Here is an 18,450-nt window from a genome sequence, read left to right as displayed (position 1 = left end):
GACTATTTGGAAACATGTGTTGTCCTGACACGAGGAACAATCCACCACATGTTTTGAAGCTGCCTCAAAGCTTCTCTTTGTTTTGCTGAGTGAAAGTCAAACACTGATGCATAACACAAACATTCTCCTTAAACTACAGCCTGCTTTTGGGCCCATCTACCAAATAGTTGCCAGGATATAAAATGTATAAAAGCACGATAAAATAACTGTTAAATAGTTTTCTTTAACATTGATCTAATTTTATATTTAATTACCGTAATGAAAATGTTTAATTTAAATTACATTTAACACTGGAAGAATACCATTTGTTGCCCCTCTTTGTAAAAGTAGACTTTACCTACAAATGTGTTACTCCTAATCCCTGATCTACTTTTCTTAATTAGGTTACAATCCCCACTCTAATGTTCATGGGTGTCCGCTCAGTCCTGTTACCCTAACTCAGGGGTCGGCAAGCTAAAATGCTGAAAAAACTACATTGGGCCAAAAATACAACAACAAAATCTGTCTAGAGCTGCAAACAATTAAAAGTCTTATATAAGTGTTATAATGAAGACAACACATGATGCAAGTGTCTATATTAGCTATATTAGCCTACTATCAAAATGACTTTAAAGGCCTACTGAAAGCCACTACTAGCGACCACGCAGTCTGATAGTTTATATATCAATGATGAAATCTTAACATTATAACACATGCCAATACGGCCGGGTTAACTTATAAAGTGACATTTTAAATTTGCAGCTAAACTTCCGGTTCGAAACGCCTCTGAGGATGACGTATGCGCGTGACGTAGCCCGGGGAACACGGGTATGCCTTCCACATTGAAGCCAATACGAAAAAGCTCTGTTTTCATTTCATAATTCCACAGTATTCTGGACATCTGTGTTCGTGAATCTGTTTCAATCATGTTCATTGCATTATGGAGAAGGAAGCTGAGCAAGCAAAGAAGAAAGTTGTCGGTGCGAAATGGACGTATTTTTCGAACGTAGTCAGCAACAACAGTACACAGCCGGCGCTTCTTTGTTTACATTCCCGAAAGATGCAGTCAAGATGGAAGAACTCGGATAACAGAGACTCTAACCAGGAGGACTTTTGACTTCGATACACAGACGCCTGTAGAGAACTGGGACAACACAGACTCTTACCAGGATTACTTTGATTTGGATGACAAAGACGCAGACGTGCTACTGTGAGTATGCAGCTTTGGCATCTAAACATTTGTTCGCTTGACCGTATGTGCGCAACTTTTTTTTGCGTATGTACGTAACTTTTTTAAAATATATAAGCTTTATGAACCTTGGGTTAGGTGAACGGTCTTTTGGGCTGAGTGATTGTGTGTGTTGATCAGGTGTTTGAATTGTATTGGCGTGTTCTATGGAGCTAGGAGCTAGCAGAGGAGCTAGGAGCTAGCATAACAAACACGCAGGTGTTTTTATGCAGGATTAATTTGTGGCATGTTAAATATAAGCCTGGTTGTGTTGTGGCTAATAGAGTATATATATGTCTTGTGTTTATTTACTGTTGTAGTCATTCCCAGCTGAATATCAGGTCACTCTCACAGCATCTTCCCTATCTGAATAGCTTCAACTCCCCACTAGTCCTTCACTTGCACTTTCCTCATCCACAAATCTTTCATCCTCGCTCAAATTAATGGGGAAATTGTCGCTTTCTCGGTCCGAATCTCTCTCACTTCATGCGGCCATCATTGTAAACAATAGGGAACTTTGCGTATATGTTCAACTGACTACGTCACGCTACTTCCGGTAGGGGCAAGCCTTTTTTTTATCAGATACCAAAATTTGCAATCTTTATCGTCGTTGTTCTATACTAAATCCTTTCAGCAAAAATATGGCAATATCGCGAAATGATCAAGTATGACACATAGAATAGATCTGCTATCCCCGTTTAAATTAAAAAAATTCATTTCAGTAGGCCTTTAAAAGTCTTATATAAGTGTTATAATGAAGACAACACATAATGTAAGTATCTATATTAGCTATATTAGCCTACTATCAAAGGCTGACGCAAATCTTCGTTGACAGAAATGTTGTGTTTGAATATTTATTCTACACGTTTTTGCAACATTGGAAAACATTAGTAAAATGGAGGCTTCTCAGAGGGTGAGATAACTCCTGGAAATGACTGGCTTAGAAAGGCCAAAGGTGTACATGTGTGTGTCCAAGTTAAAGGAAACGGCAGGCTGTCTTCTTCTAATGGATTCATTACAATCTTTGCAAGCTATGTAATGTTTGCTGTGGTCTGGAACAACATGGCACACATACAACTATCAGAAATGCAGCCAATGTTACATACACATAATGTGTCATAAATTAAATACACAGAGGACAGAAGTAAAATACATTTAGAGCTCAAATATAGCTACAAACGAGGCATAATGATGCAATATGTACATACAGCTAGCCTAAATAGCATGTTAGCATGGATTTACTTGCATTGACCAAATATGCCTGATAAGCACTCCAGCAAATCCATAACATCAACAAAGCTCACCTTTGTGCATTCACGCACAGCATAAAACGTTTGATGGACAAAATGAGACAAAGAAGGAGTGGCATGAAACGCGTCTTTCTGTGGCAGCATCGAAGAAAGTTACACATGTAAACAAACTATGGTGAGTTCAAGGATCGCCGAAATTAGTAGTACAAAACGGTGCTCGCCATATACTCATTAGTGTAGCATGTTAAATATTAACAGTGGGATTTCTAACAATTAGGAAGGTTTGTGTCATGGTCGTCCTCCGACATAAACCATAGTACAACAAAAAATATATACTGTGCCCTCCAAAAGTATTGGAACAGTGAGGCCCATTCCGTTATTTTTGTTGTAGACTGAAAACATTTGTGGTTGACATCAAAAGATAAATACAAGACAAGAGATCAACATGTCAGCTTTTATTTACATCTGGATCTGATGCACAATTTAGAAGATAGCATTTTTTGTAATGGAACACAACATTTTTAGGTGAGCAAAAGTATTGGAACATATAAACTTCAAGGCCTACTGAAAGCCACTACTAGCGACCACGCAGTCTGATAGTTTATATATCAATGATGAAATCTTAACATTGCAACACATGCCAATACGGCCGGGTTAACTTATAAAGTGACATTTTAACTTTCCCGCTAAACTTCCGCTTGAAAACTCCTTTGGAGGATGACGTATGCGCGTGACGTAGCCAGTGAAACAGAAGTATGGCTCCCCCATTGAAGTCAATACGAAATAGCTCTGTTTTCATCTCATTATTCCACAGTCCATCCATCCATCCATCTTCTTCCGCTTATCCGAGGTCAGGTTGCGGGGGCAGCAGCCTAAGCAGGGAAGCCCAGACTTCCCTCTCCCCAGCCACTTCGTCCAGCTCTTCCCGGGGGATCCCGAGGCGTTCCCAGGCCAGCCGGGAGACATAGTCTTCCCAACGTGTCCTGGGTCTGCCCCGTGGCCTCCTACCGGTCGGACGTGCCCTAAACACCTCCCTAGGGAGGCGTTCGGGTGGCATCCTGACCGGATGCCCGAACCACCTCATCTGGCTCCTCTCCATGTGGAGGAGCAGCGGCTTTACTTTGAGCTCCCCCCGGATGGCAGAGCTTCTCACCCTATCTCTAAGGGAGAGACCCGCCACCCGGCGGAGGAAACTCATTTGGGCCGCTTGTACCCGTGATCTTGTCCTTTCTGTCATAACCCAAAGCTCATGACCATAGGTGAGGATGGGAACGTAGATCGAGCGGTAAATTGAGAGCTTTGCCTTCCGGCTCAGCTCCTTCTTCACCACAACGGATCGATACAGCGTCCGCATTACTGAAGACGCCGCACCGATCCACCTGTCAATCTCACCATCCACTCTTCCCTCACTCGTGAACAAGACTCCGAGGTACTTGACCTCCTCCACTTGTGGCAGGGTCTCCTCCGCAACCCGGAGATGGCACTCCAGCCTTTTCCGGGCGAGAACCATGGACTCGGATTTGGAGGTGCTGATTCTCATCCCAGTCGCTTCACACTCGGCTGCGAACCGATCCAGTGAGAGCTGAAGATCCTGGCCGGATAAAGCCATCAGGACCACATCATCTGCAAAAAGCAGAGACCTAATCCTGCAGCCACCAAACCAGATCCCCTCAACGCCTTGACTGCGCCTAGAAATTCTGTCCATAAAAGTTATGAACAGAATGGGTGACAAAGGGCAGCCTTGGCGGAGTCCAACCCTCACTGGGAACGTGTCTGACTTACTGCCGGCAATGCGGACCAAACTCTGGCACTGATCATACAGGGAGCAGACCGCCACAATCAGACAGTCCGATACCCCATACTCTCTGAGCACTCTCCACAAGACTTCCCGAGGGACACGGTCGAATGCCTTCTCCAAGTCCACAAAACACATGTAGACTGGTTGGGCAAACTCCCATGCACCCTCAAGGACCCTGCCGAGAGTATAGAGCTGGTCCACAGATCCACGACCAGGACGAAAACCACACTGTTCCTCCTGGATCCGAGGTTCGACTATCCGGCGTAGCCTCCTCTCCAGTACACCCGAATAGACCTTACCGGGAAGGCTGAGGAGTGTGATCCCACGATAGTTAGAACACACCCTCCGGTTCCCCTTCTTAAAGAGAGGAACCACCACCCCGGTCTGCCAATCCAGAGGTACCGCCCCCGATGTCCACTCGATGCTGCAGAGTCTTGTCAACCATTATTCCACAGTATTCTGGACATCTGTGTTGGTGAATCTGTTGCAATTTGTTCATTGCATTATGGAGAAAGAAGCTGAGCAAGCAAAGAAGAAAGTTGTCGGTGCGAAGCGGAGTATTTTGCGAGGGAAGTCAGCAACACAACACAGCCGGTGTTTCATTGGTTACATTCCTGAAAGATGCAGTCAAGATCGAAGAACTCGGACAACAGAGACTCTTACCAGGAGGACTTTGACTTCCATACACAGACGCCTGTAGAGAACTGGGACAACACAGACTCTTACCAGGATTACTTTGATTTGGATACACAGACGCAGACGCGATACCGTGAGTACGCAGCTGCGCTTCCAAACATTTATGAACCTTGGGTTAGGTGAACGGTTCTTTGGGCTGAGTGAGTGTGTGTGTTGTGCAGGTGTTTGAATTGTATTGGCGGGTTATATGGACGGGAGCTAGTAGCTAGGAGCTAGCATAACAAACACCTAGGTGTTTTTATGCGGGATTAATTTGTGGCATATTAAATATAAGCCTGGTTGTGTTGTGGCTAATAGAGTATATATATGTCTTGTGTTTATTTACTGTTGTAAATAATTTACTGTTGTAAATTGAGTTTGAGACCCCTGTTCATAAGTATTTATTAGAAGCCAAATGGCAAACATGCGTGTAATATAATTTGACATTGTATTTTCAATGATGATAATGTCAGTAAATGATGTACTAAAACAAATGGTGAGGTACATTACATGGGACATGAAAGACAGCCTAAAGAGGTTGGGAGATGTGGATCAATTCACCCGATTGCAGGAAATGTAGTCTGGATTTTCAAAACTGTATTTCAGTGTTTGTGTGGCAGCACTTTTTTCCTCAAAGTGTGCTCACATGAATAACACTGTGTGTAAATGATGTCACTTTATATGAAAGAAAAAAAAAGCTATTTTCCACAGAGAGCTGTACGCGGAAAATCAAAGGATACGGGGGCCATTTGGATTTGTTTTCATATCCCTCTTTTGTAAAAGAGCCTGAGGCATTTTTAGTCAAAATCATGGGATTTTATCCCTTTACATACAATAATGACCTATGACAAATACTTTATATAACTTCGACAATTTTTTGAACATGGATAGATATGAGATAGATGTGTGTGTGTGTGCGTGTGTGTGTGTATATATACCTTGATTGATTGATTGATTGAGACTTTTATTAGTAGGTTGCACAGTGAAGTACATATTCCGTACAATTGACCACTAAATGGTAACACCCGAATAAGTTTTTCAACTTGTTTAAGTCGGGGTCCACTTAAATTGATTCATGATACAGATATATACTATCATATATACTATCATAATACAGTCATCACACAAGATAATCACATTGAATTATTTACATTATTTACAATCAGGAGTGTGGAGGGGGGGTGGGGTGGGGGGGTGGGGGGGGGGGGTAGTGGACATAGAGAGAGAGAGAGAGAGAGAGAGATCAGAAGGCATAAGAAAAAGAATCTGCATTTGATTGTTTACATTTGATTATTAGCAATCCGGGTAGGGTGTTAGTTTAGGGTTGTAGCTGCCTGGAGGTGAACTTTTATAGCGGTTTTGAAGGAGGATAGAGATGCCCTTTCTTTTATACCTGTTGGGAGCGCATTCCACATTGATGTGGCATAGAAAGAGAATGAGTTAAGACCTTTGTTAGTTCGGAATCTGGGTTTAACGTGGTTAGTGGAGCACCCCCTGGTGTTGTGGTTATGGCGGTCATTTACGTTAAGGAAGTAGTTTGACATGTACTTCGGTATCAGGGAGGTGTAGCGGATTTTATAGACTAGGCTCAGTGCAAGTTGTTTAACTCTGTCTTCCACCTTGAGCCAGCCCACTTTAGAGAAGTGGGTAGGAGTGAGGTGGGATCTGGGGTGGAGGTCTAGAAGTAACCTGACTAGCTTGTTCTGAGATGTTTGGAGTTTAGATTTGAGGGTTTTGGAGGTGCTAGGGTACCAGGAGGTGCATGCGTAATCGAAAAAGGGTTGAACGAGAGTTCCCGCCAGAATCCTCAAGGTGCTTTTGTTGACCAGAGAGGAAATTCTGTAGAGAAATCTCGTTCGTTGGTTAACCTTTTTGATTACCTTGGTTGCCATTTTATCACAGGAAAGGTTAGCCTCTAGAATGGAACCTAGGTAGGTGACCTCATCTTTCCTGGTGATGACACTGTCACCTACTTTTATGGTGAAGTGATTGACTCTCTTAAGTTTGATGTGGGACCCAAACAGGATGGATTCTGTTTTACCCAAGTGGATGGATAGCTTGTTGTCAGCGAGCCAGGTGCAAGTTCTACAGAGCTCAGCACTGAGGATTTTCTCCACCTGTGACTTGTCCTTGTCTGATACCAGCAAGGCAGAGTCATCCGCAAACAAAAACAATTCACAGTCACATGCCGATGACATGTCGTTTATGTATATTAGGAACAGTAAAGGTCCCAATATACTGCCTTGGGGGACTCCACAGCTCACCGAGAGGGGGGGGGACACGGTGCCGTTCACCTCTACCACCTGCTCCCTCCCCTCCAAGTAAGACTGCATCCAGCTCCAAGAGGTTTTGTTAAATCCGATTGCTCTGAGCTTATCCAACAGTATAGCGTGGTTAACGGTGTCAAAGGCCTTCTGAAGGTCCAGCATGACCATGCCGCAGTATTTGCCCGCGTCCACCTCATGTTTGATGTGGTCGGTCAGATAGAGAAGGCATGTGTCAGTGGAGTGGTTAGTTCTGAAGCCGGATTGGAATTTGTACATGAGTTTATTAGTGGCAAGGTAACTATCGACCTGTTCATAAACTATTTTCTCCATTACTTTCGAAATGGAGCTGAGAATAGAAACAGGTCGGTAGTTGCCAGGTTCCAATTTGCTTCCTTTTTTAAAGAGGGGAGTTACTCTTGCTATCTTAAAATCTTTTGGTACTTGGCCTTGTGTAATTGATAGGTTTATTATGTGCGTGATGATCGGGGCAATGATGGAGGCAGAGTCCCTGAGGAATCTGGAGGGAATATTATCAAGGCCGGTGGCCTTGTTAGGGTGGAGCGCGCTCAATTTTTTAAACACCTCATCAGCTGTGACCATTTCTAATTTGAAATCATTGTTGGATACTCCTAGCTTTCTGTAGAAGGCTTTAATGTGTTCTACACCAAAGCGACCAGAGTGGTGGGACAGCTTGTTGACAAGAGTTGCAGCTATGCTGGTGAAAAAGGCGTTAAGTCTGCTAGCTACCTCCATTTTGTCTGTAATGAGGGAGTCACCCTCCTTGATGCTGATGTTGGTGAGTCTTGTTTTAAGTTTCTGGCTGCAACCAGGAAGCTGGTTGTTGAGAATTTTCCAGAGCTCACGTGGCTTATTCGTGTTTTCCTCTATTTTGTCGTTAATGTAATTTTTTTTTAAGGATTTAGTCAGGTTGGTTGACTTATTTCTTAATTTATTGCATTGCTTTTTGAGAGTTGAAAGGAGTAATTTGAGGTTGATATTATTGGGTTGTTTATCTACTTCTGTTTTACATTTTTGGTATTCAGAGTATTTCCTGTCTCTGTCTTTTATGGCAGCTAATAGGTCCGGATTCATCCATGGTTCCGAGCGGGCTTTGATCCTGACTGTTTTCACGGGAGCCATGTCATTTAGTATCTTTAGGAACGCCGTTTTGAAGCGATCCCAAGCGACATCGACCAGGTTGCTCGCGAGCACAGGGGACCAGTCCCACTCATCTAATTTTAAATTGAAATTGTCATTGGAGTATTTTTTGAGGGATCTGGATTGGGCTGTTATGTGGCCATTGGCTTTAGGTTTAGCTATTTTACGGGTGCAGAAGGTTAGATAGTGGTCGCTAAGACCACAGATCATGACCCCACTATTTTTTATTTTAGGCCGGTCTGAAGTGAGAATGAGATCTATGGTTGATTGGGTGGAATCACACACCCTTGTGGGTAGCGCTATTAGCTGGGAAAGACCGTGCAGATTACAAAACTTGCTGAAGGATCTGAAGACAGGCGCATCTTTGCGTTGAATATCTGTGTTCAGATCCCCAGTTATAATTTTCTCCATGTTGTCTGTCCCCGCCAAGCATTCTTCCAAAGCCCCATAGAAATCACTCTGATTAGGGGGTCTATAAACAGTCCCTATTAGTACCGGCTTAGCATTTTTAAATTTGATTTCCGCCCACACAGATTCCAGGTCATTGTGGTTAAGATCAGTGCGAGTTATGTATTTAATATCCTGGTGAATATACATACAAACGCCCCCACCGTGTTTATTCCTATCCTTTCTGATAACCGAAAAGTTTTGTATTTCTATCTCTGAGTCAGAAATACTTTGATCAAATTTGGTTTCCGAGAAACACAAGATTTTTACCTTCGTGTTGAGGAACATTTCTCTGATTTGGTCGAGTTTGGCTCCAGAGAGGCTGTTCACATTAAGGTGGATGATGTGTAGTCCACTGGAACCAAAAAGAGCATCAGAGTCCGCTGTGTTGTGGTACTGACCAGAAAAATTGTTGGTTATTATTGCTGTTGCAGTTGAAGAGCAAGGAGAGAGAGGAGAGAGAGGCATATTGATCGTCCTCCAGGTGAAGGGGGAGGGAGAGAAAGGGGGAGGGGAGGGAGAGGGAGGAGGAGGCCAGGTAGGGTTGCTGGGGGATGGGTTGGGTTTCCTTTTGGCGGGCTTTTTTGAAGACAAAGAGAAAGAGAATAACGAAAATGTTTGTGTAAAGGCGCCTCTAAATCCTGTGTATGGCGCGTCCTCGGCCGTCCGGGACCGGGGAGAGGTCGCGTGGACCCCCGCCATCTCGTGCAGTTCCCCGCAATCACCGATGTCTGGGTCGCCGTCCACCGCAGCCGCCGCGTCGTTCACCGCCGCTGAGTCGCTGCCTTCTCTGATGACTGGGTCGTCCTCCACCGCCGCCGCCGAGCCTCCGACCGTGTCGATGAACGGGGCGAAGTCCTCCGCCGAGCCGCCGACCGCAGGAGCACAGGTGAGCCTGAGCTGAGACGAGCCGGTAGCCGAGTTAGCTTCGATGGCGACGCTAGCAGTAGCATTGCTAGTCTTCGCCAGTCGGGACAACATTAATCGTGTTGTTGCAGGTCCAGGGTTGAGTTCAGTGTCTCCTGATAGTAGAAGTAATAGTAGTATTATTGACTTTCTGTCTATCCTTCCAGTCAGGGGCATGTTTCTTCTGCCTCGATGTGCAGACAAGCACGATGCTAACACGTTAGCTCCGAAGCCAAGGTGCTTCGCCGATATATTGTCGTGGAGATAAAAGTCACTGTGTATGTCCATTTCGCGTTCTCGACTCTCATTTTCAAGAGGGTAGAGTATCCGAGGAGGTTTAAAATATAAATCCGTAATCCACAGTAGAAAAAGGAGGAAGTGTGGGATAATCCGAGCAGTTGTTTGGATTCCCGATCGGGAGCGAAAGAGGGTGCGACCGCTCATCTCGGCGTAGAGGTATATGTATGTATGAACAGTATATGTATGTATGTATGTATATATATATATATGTATGTATATATATGTATATGTATATGTATATATATATATATATATATATATATATATATATATATATATATATATATACACACATATATATACATATATATGTATATGTATGTATATGTATGTATATATATGTGTGTATATATATATATATATATATATATATATATATATATATATATATATATATATATATATATATATATATATATATATATATATGTGTGTGTGTGTGTGTATGTATCAGTGAGGTTCATGGCTGGTGAGGCACTGACTTCATCACAGTCAGATTTACAAACATATGAACCCTAAAGAGTATCTTATTCACCATTTGATTGGCAGCAGTTAACGGGTTGTGTTTAAAAGCTCATACCAGCATTCTTCCCTGCTTGGCACTCAGCATCAAGGGTTGGAATTGGGGGTTAAACCACCAAAAATTATTCCCGGGCGCGGCGCCGCTGCTGCCCACTGCTCCCCTCACCTCCCAGGGGGTGATCAAGGGGATGGGTCAAATGCAGAGGACAAATTTCACCACACCTAGTGTGTGTGTGACAATCATCGGTACTTTAACTTAACTTTAACTTTACACATACAAACTGTAGCACACAAAAAAGCACATTTAATAAAAAAAAACGTTATGGTCTTACCTTTACTTATAAATGAAGTCCATGAGCCGCTGTTGTGCTGGATTAATGCACCCCCGTCGTAGAATGCACCCCCTGACGGGAGTGTTATATCAACTAAAGCCCACACTTAAACTTTCCACGTGCAAGATTGAATCTATTTAAAAAAGTTGTTTAATAAGAAGCCAAAAAGTGCAAAAACAATAATGTTGGTGTTGGAGGAGTTGTGAATGACTGCTGGGCCACAACATTAGGTACACCTGCAGACTGCAGCACGGATTTCATATTTCATTCATTCACAACTCCTCCAACACCAACATTATTGTTTTTGCACTTTTTGGCTTCTTATTAAATAACTTTTTGAAATAGATTCAATCTTGCTATGTGGAAAGTTTAAGTGTGGGCTTTAGTTGATATAACACTCCCGTCAGGGGGTGCATTCTACGGCGGGCGGTGCATTAGCCGGCACAAGGAGGCGGGATGACTGCGAGCCTCACCCAGTGCGTCTTCGCAGCCGTTTTATGATTGCTCAGCACAAGAAATACGTTACACACATACAGTTGTTGACAAAATACACTGTACATTATATACCTCAGCTAACTAAACTATGGAAATGTATAATATAATTCATATAGCAATACGCTCTCACTGCACAGCAGGCCAGCAGTTAGCCCAGTCATTGCGCAATCCATGGTGAGGCACAACTGAGTGACGTGCCTCAACTGGCTGCTGATCACCGCACCGTCTCTTCTCACTATTTGAACGGCAAATGTGAAAATTCAGCGATTTTGAATAAAAATAATCTAAAACTGGTGAAGTTAAATGGAAAATAACTTTATAGTATACTCACTGGATACATATAACAATTTAATTTTTTTTCTTTTTACATTTTTTTTCTTTCCATGATGGCACGTGAGGCCCCGCCTCCAGTGACTGCACGTCACTGATGTGTATGTATATATATATATATATATATATATATATATATATATATATATATATATATATATATATATATATATATATATATATATATATATAATATATATGTGTGTATATATATATATATATATATATATGTATACCGTATTTCCTTGAATAGCCGCAGGGGCGCTAATTAATTTAAAACCTCCTGTCACTCCGGCGCTTACCAGAAGCCTGCGAGATGGCCATGCATGCGCTAATTATTTTAAAACCTCTTCTCACTCCGGCGCTTACCTTATCATGAAAAGCACATTTAATTAAAAAAAACTTTATTATGGTCTTACCTTTAGGTATAAATGAGTCCATGCCAGCTCCTTTTGAAGAAAAGCATCGATATAGAAGTCTTCCTTATCTTTCTTCAGTTTTAAAAGTCTTTCTGTCTCGATTGAGATCTTCCTTTTAAGTATTACCTCCTGCTTCCATTGAAAGTCCAGTTTAGAAAACTGTTTTATTTTAGATATGTAATCTTCCATGGTAAAAACAATGGCTGCGCACTCTTGCTGCGTGTTGTCTTCTTCTGCAGCACAGGTCTTCTGCAGTACCAGCAGTCGCAAGAAGGATCACTAGCGCCCTCTACCACCAGGAGGCAGGAGTCACTTAATGACTCATATTTGACCTGGCGGAAGTGCCAAGCATGCGCTAATTATTTTGCGAAACGAGTTTGACCCGGCTGTAATTCTAGGCATGCGAATACCATATTCCCGGTGGCAATTCAAGGAAATATGGTATGTGCATATATATATATATATGTGTGTGTATGGATGCTTTATATGCTGATTTAGGCCAAAAAAAAAAGATTTGGACTAAAAATGCCTTAGGCTATTATTTTTACAGTGTTAAAATATTTTCCATGGCCCCTGTGTCCTTTGATTTATTTTCCTCGTATAGCCCTCAGTGATAAAGTACAGCCCTCATTGATAAAGTTTTGGATACACTTGGTGTAAAATAACAGTGGAGTGCTTGACTTTTACAGCATTGCGTAATTAAAGTGCATGATACAATATGAATGCTTCTTGGTATCAAAATAAGTGTTTTTCTTTCAATATTTCTACATTCAATCAGTGAGTGTGCAAAATGTGCATAGGTGGAAATATTTATTATTACTCATTTTAGATTTTCATTGTTTTTGTTACGTTTTACTTTTGTTAGTATGTCAAATGTGCACAGCAAACACAGAATGTCCACATTGTGAGATAAGTAAAGTCTATCCCAGCCTAAAAGTGCTTCAGTACTGTGAAGTAAATGCAGATGCAGGTGCCGGGTATCATTGTGATAGGAAGTATTACCAAATGTAGTGGATCTAATTTGCAGACAAGGACATCTCTGAAGTCACATGCAGACCTCAACAAATTGTGTTGAGTATAAAGAGCAATGTGTGGGGTCAGCAGGCAGATACTTCTCAGACATCAGCCACCATGAACGCCTCCTTGTCTGCCTACCAGCTCTTTTGCATCCTCCCCGTCTTGGCCGTGGTGCTCTTTATTGTTGCCAAGGTTTTCTCAAAGCGCCGCTGCAGTTCCCCGCTGGACGGCCGTGGCTACGCCGTGCTGATAACGGGCTGTGACAGCGGCTTCGGATACGAGCTGGCCCGGTGCCTGGACCAGAGAGGCTTCGTGGTCTTTGCCGGCTGTTTGTTTCCGCAGGGAATGGGCGCCCAGAATCTGGCCAGAGAGAGCTCGGCTAATTTACAACTCGTCAAGCTGGACGTGACCAGTGATGCAGATGTGCAGCAGGCAAAGACCGTGGTCCTCGACAACCTGCCAGAAAAAGGTGAGAATTTGCTGTTTTGATGTTATGAAAGCCTTGCTAATGTTCCTGCTGGTCTGCAGGTCTGTGGGCTGTGGTCAACAATGCTGGTATTTCAGACTGGGCAGAGATAGAATGGAGCACGATTGAAGACTTCCGCCACATGGTGGACATCAACCTGTTTGGCTGCATCAGGACCACCATGGCCTTCCTGCCTTTGCTGCGCGCTGCTAAAGGTAGCAACATTCCTTTCATCTTTCCCTCTGGCCGCCTTGTTGGTGACCGACTGTTCACCCTCTGACCTCCGCAGGCCGGATGGTTTTTGTGTCGAGCATCTTTGCCTTCTTCAACTGCCTGAACATGGCCTGTTACAGCGTGTCCAAGCGAGGACTGGAGGCCTTTGCCGACTGCCTGCGGGTGGAAATGGCCAGCTTCGGTGTGAAGGTACGATGACACAAACATACCAAAGACTGTCCCCTCCAGGGGTGGGACTGGAGGTGTGCGGGGGAGCTGACACACTTGAAGAGTTGTCTTTGTTGCCCTGTGAGTGGAAAACTTGCATAGACAAACAAAACAAAACAAATTAATATCATGCAAAAGTCCAATTATAATATAATATATATTAATATAATATACAAATTTAAAAAAAAATATATATATATATATATATATATATATGTATGTGTGTGTATATATATATATATATATGTATATATATATATATATGTGTATATATATGTATGTATGTATATATATATATGTATATATATATATATATATATATATATATATATATATATATATATACATATATATATATATATATACACATACATATATATATATATATATATATATATATATATATATATATATATATATATATATATATATATTTATATATATATATATATATATATATATATATGAAACAAAACAAATTAATATCATGCAAAAGTCCATTAATAATAAGTCTATAATGGATATTATATATATGTATGTATGTATGTATGTATGTATGTATGTGTGTATATATATATATATATATATATATATATATATATATATATATATATATATATATATATATATATATATATATATATATATATATATATATATATGTATGTATGAAACAAAACAAATTAATATCGTGCAAAAGTCCAATAATAATAATAAGTTTATAATGGACTTTTGCACGATATTACAATATATATAGATATATACATATATCTATATATATATATATGAAACAAAACAAATTAATATCCTGCAAAACTCCATATATGCATATATACTGTATGTATGTATATATATATATATATATATATATATATATATATATATATATATATATATATATATATATGCATATATATATATATATATATATATATATGCATATATATATATATATATATATATACATATATATATATATATATATATATATATATATATATATATATATATATATATATATATATATATATATATATATATATATATATATATATATATATATATATATATATATGAAACAAAACAAATTAATATCGTGCAAAAGTCCATATATATATATATATATACTGTATATATGTATGTATGTATATATATATGTATGTATATACAGCAGACCTGGGCATTGTACGGCCCGCGGGCCACATCCGGCCCTTTGCGCATCCCTGTCCGGCCCGCGTGAGGCCAATCATAAATAACAAAATAAATTTTAAAAAGTATCTATGTCGAGTGTGCAATACAACGGTGCTGCTTTTGTTTTGAAAAGCGTTATTTGTATTACTTCCGTGTGGACGTATGCGCGTGTGCGATTGTGAGTGAATTGAACGGCGCAATTACAAATTACAAAATAAAGTTTAAAAAACATCTATGTCGTGCGCGCAATACAACTGTGCTGCTTTTATTTTGAAATGTGTTATTTATGCCGTATGTCCGGAGGGAACCTGTGAGGGAAGGTGCATAGAGACAAGTGATGAGACGCTAAAAAAAGAAAAGTTGATGAGGAATGGCGTGTTTCCAACAAGAGATGGACTGCCAAGTATTTCTTTATATAAATTAATGGTAAAGCCGTGTGCTTAATGTGTGGTACACAGCTTGCTGTGTTTAAATATCATTTTAATCGCCACTACACGAAGAAACACGAGGGAAAATACCGGAATGTGTCTGATGAAGCGCGCGCAAGGGAGGCTGATGCGTTGATGGTAAAACTGCAAACCCAACAAGGACTTTGTGCCATATTTCACACCCCCAGAGATGCAGCCGTCAGGACAAGTTTCGTCATTTCTCACAAAAGCGCCAGAAAAAGTAAGGCGTTTTCTGACGGAGAGTTTATTAAGGAGTGCTTATTGGACTTTGTTGCGCTGATAATGCCCGGAGACATGGACTGTTTTTCGCTAACTTTGGATGAGAGCTCTGATGCAGTCAATTAAAGAGACAACCACAGGTAATAACTTGTTCACAGAGGTAAATGGGTGTTGGGACAAGCTGGCAGGTGTGACAATCCAATCCACTTTATTTATATAGCACATTTAAACAACAAAATGTTTCCAAAGTGCTGCACAACAATATTACAAACAATATTCAAATATTATCCTTAGCTCCACCAATGACTGAATAAAAAGAAAAAACAATTACATATAAAACCAATATAAAAAACAATATAAAATAAATATGATTAAAAACTATTTTTAACAACAGATGGTTGTCCAAATCTGATGGGGAAAAATGTTGGATAATGCAGGATAAAGTGACCATCAAAAGCAATCTGCTTTTGTATAAAGTTAAGTTAGGTTAAATTAAATTATTATTATTATTATTAATTATTATTATTATTATTATCATCATTATTATTTATCTTACGGTATATCAAAAATAATATTGAGCAAAATTTAATTGAAATATTGTCGTGTGGCCCTCCAGCAGTGCTCGGGTTGCTTATGCGGCCCCCGGTGAAAATTAATTGCCCACCCCTTATATACAGTATGTATATATATATATATATATATATATATATATATATATATATATATATATATATATATATATATATATATATATGAAACAAAACAAATTAATATCGTGCAAAAGTCCATTTATTCATTTTATTAAACTTCAAATGTGAAATTAATATGTGATTATAAACGTATTACATTCAAAGTGAGATATATCAAGCCTTTATTTGTTATAATTTTCATGAGCCGAAGAAGATGGAAGGAGATATATATATATCTCCTTCCATCTTCTTCTGCTTATCTGAGGTCGGGTCGCGGGGGCAGCAGCCTAAGCAGGGAAGCCCAGACTGTATATGTGCGTAAATATATGTATATATATATATATATATATATATATATATATATATATATATATATATATATATATATATATATATATATATATATATATATATATATATATATATATACATATATATATATATATATATATATATATATATATATATATATATATATATATATATATATATATATATATATATATATATATATATATATATATATATATATATATACATATATATATATATATATATATATATATATATATATATATATATATATATATATATATATATATATATATATATATATATGTATATATTAGTGTTGATATGTATACTGTAACAACATTTTTCAGCTGATTTTGGGTAAATAAATGGATTGTTCTCCACTTTCAGGTGAGCATCATTCAGCCAGGTAACTTCGGCCAAGCCACCAACATCGTGAAGATGAAGACCGTGTCAGACATCTGGGCTAAGTTTGATGACGAGCGCAAGCAAACCTTCAACCAAGCCTACATTAAGATGGCCATCGAGTACTTTGTCTCATCATGCAGGACGGGATTCACCAATGCGGAGAAGGTCATCCACGCCATGCTGCACGCGGTGACGGCGCCCTCCCCGAAACACAGATATATGATCGTTTCAGCCACCGATCGGGTTTTCTTCCAGCTCTACCCTTACCTGCCCACGGCTCTCACAGACGCCGTGTTTTCTCTCAGCTCCATGTACGCTAAAAGGAGAGAAATGCTTTATTTCAAGTAGATTTTACAAGTACTTTATTTTTTTATACATTTAACTGTTGTTCCTAATATTATTTGTGTGTGTGTGTGTGTGTGTGTGTGTGTGTGTGTGTGTGTGTGTGTGTGTGTGTGTGTGTGTGTGTGTGTGTGTGTGTGTGTGTGTGTGTGTGTGTGTGTGTGTGTGTGTGTGTGTGTGTGTGTGTGTGTGTGTGTGTGTGTGTGTGTGTGTGTGTGTGTGTGTGTGTGTGTGTGTGTGTGTGTGTGTGTGTGTGGCCTCACTCGTAACACCTCCCCAATGTGCATGTACACGACATTTGGATTGTGCTGGGTTTTATCCCGGCTTATGTATATTATGTACCGTAAACACAAACAACTGTGAACCATTTCTAAATTAAACGTTTCTGCTCTTTTCTTAATATGTTATACAATTGTTCTATGGTATACTTCCCAAATGCACACGCGTCTAACGGGATGGAAGTGGTGGGTGTGTACGTAATCAGGGAGTATTTAGCTTGTGTACAATCACCTGTGTTGGGGAGGATAAGATTGTGATGCTTAAAGTTATAAATGACATCCGTCTAAACCAGGGGTCACCAACCTTTTTGAAAGCAAGAGCTACTTCTTGGGTAGTGATTAATGCGAAGGGCTACCAGTTTGATACACACTTAAATAAATTGCCAGAAATAGCCAATTTGCTCAATTTACCTTTAACTCTATGTTATTATTAATAATTAATGATATTTACGAACGGTTTAAAAGAGGAGAAAACACGAAAAAAAATGACAATTAAATTTTGAAACATAGTTTACCTTTAATTTCGACTCTT

The 18,450-nt window shown here is 39.9% G+C and overlaps 1 protein-coding gene across 1 annotated transcript; it reads left to right on the top strand.

Annotated features, from left to right (window-relative positions):
- Positions 1–12,931: 12,931 nt before the first annotated feature.
- Positions 12,932–17,999, top strand: LOC133655388 (D-beta-hydroxybutyrate dehydrogenase, mitochondrial-like). The gene is made up of 4 exons (XM_062055545.1): positions 12,932–13,592; positions 13,652–13,804; positions 13,879–14,012; positions 17,281–17,999. Exons 1-4 carry the CDS (start codon positions 13,238–13,240, stop codon positions 17,644–17,646), a joined length of 1,008 nt encoding a protein of 335 aa, XP_061911529.1. The 5' UTR covers positions 12,932–13,237; the 3' UTR covers positions 17,647–17,999.
- Positions 18,000–18,450: the final 451 nt, after the last annotated feature.

The sequence above is a fragment of the Entelurus aequoreus genome, linkage group LG01 (assembly GCF_033978785.1).
Source record: "Entelurus aequoreus isolate RoL-2023_Sb linkage group LG01, RoL_Eaeq_v1.1, whole genome shotgun sequence".
Classification (NCBI taxonomy): Eukaryota; Metazoa; Chordata; class Actinopteri; order Syngnathiformes; family Syngnathidae; genus Entelurus; species Entelurus aequoreus.
This window is presented reverse-complemented; position numbering and strand designations above follow the sequence as displayed.

What these genes read in the sequence shown, in the direction of transcription:
- LOC133655388 (XM_062055545.1), top strand. Translation starts at nt 13,238, where the DNA reads ATGAACGCCTCCTTGTCTGCCTACCAGCTCTTTTGCATCCTCCCCGTC. An exon ending in CGACAACCTGCCAGAAAAAG is followed by an intron (nt 13,593 to 13,651) that starts GTGAGAATTTGC and finishes GCTGGTCTGCAG; the next exon opens with GTCTGTGGGCTGTGGTCAAC. An exon ending in TGGCCAGCTTCGGTGTGAAG is followed by an intron (nt 14,013 to 17,280) that starts GTACGATGACAC and finishes CTCCACTTTCAG; the next exon opens with GTGAGCATCATTCAGCCAGG.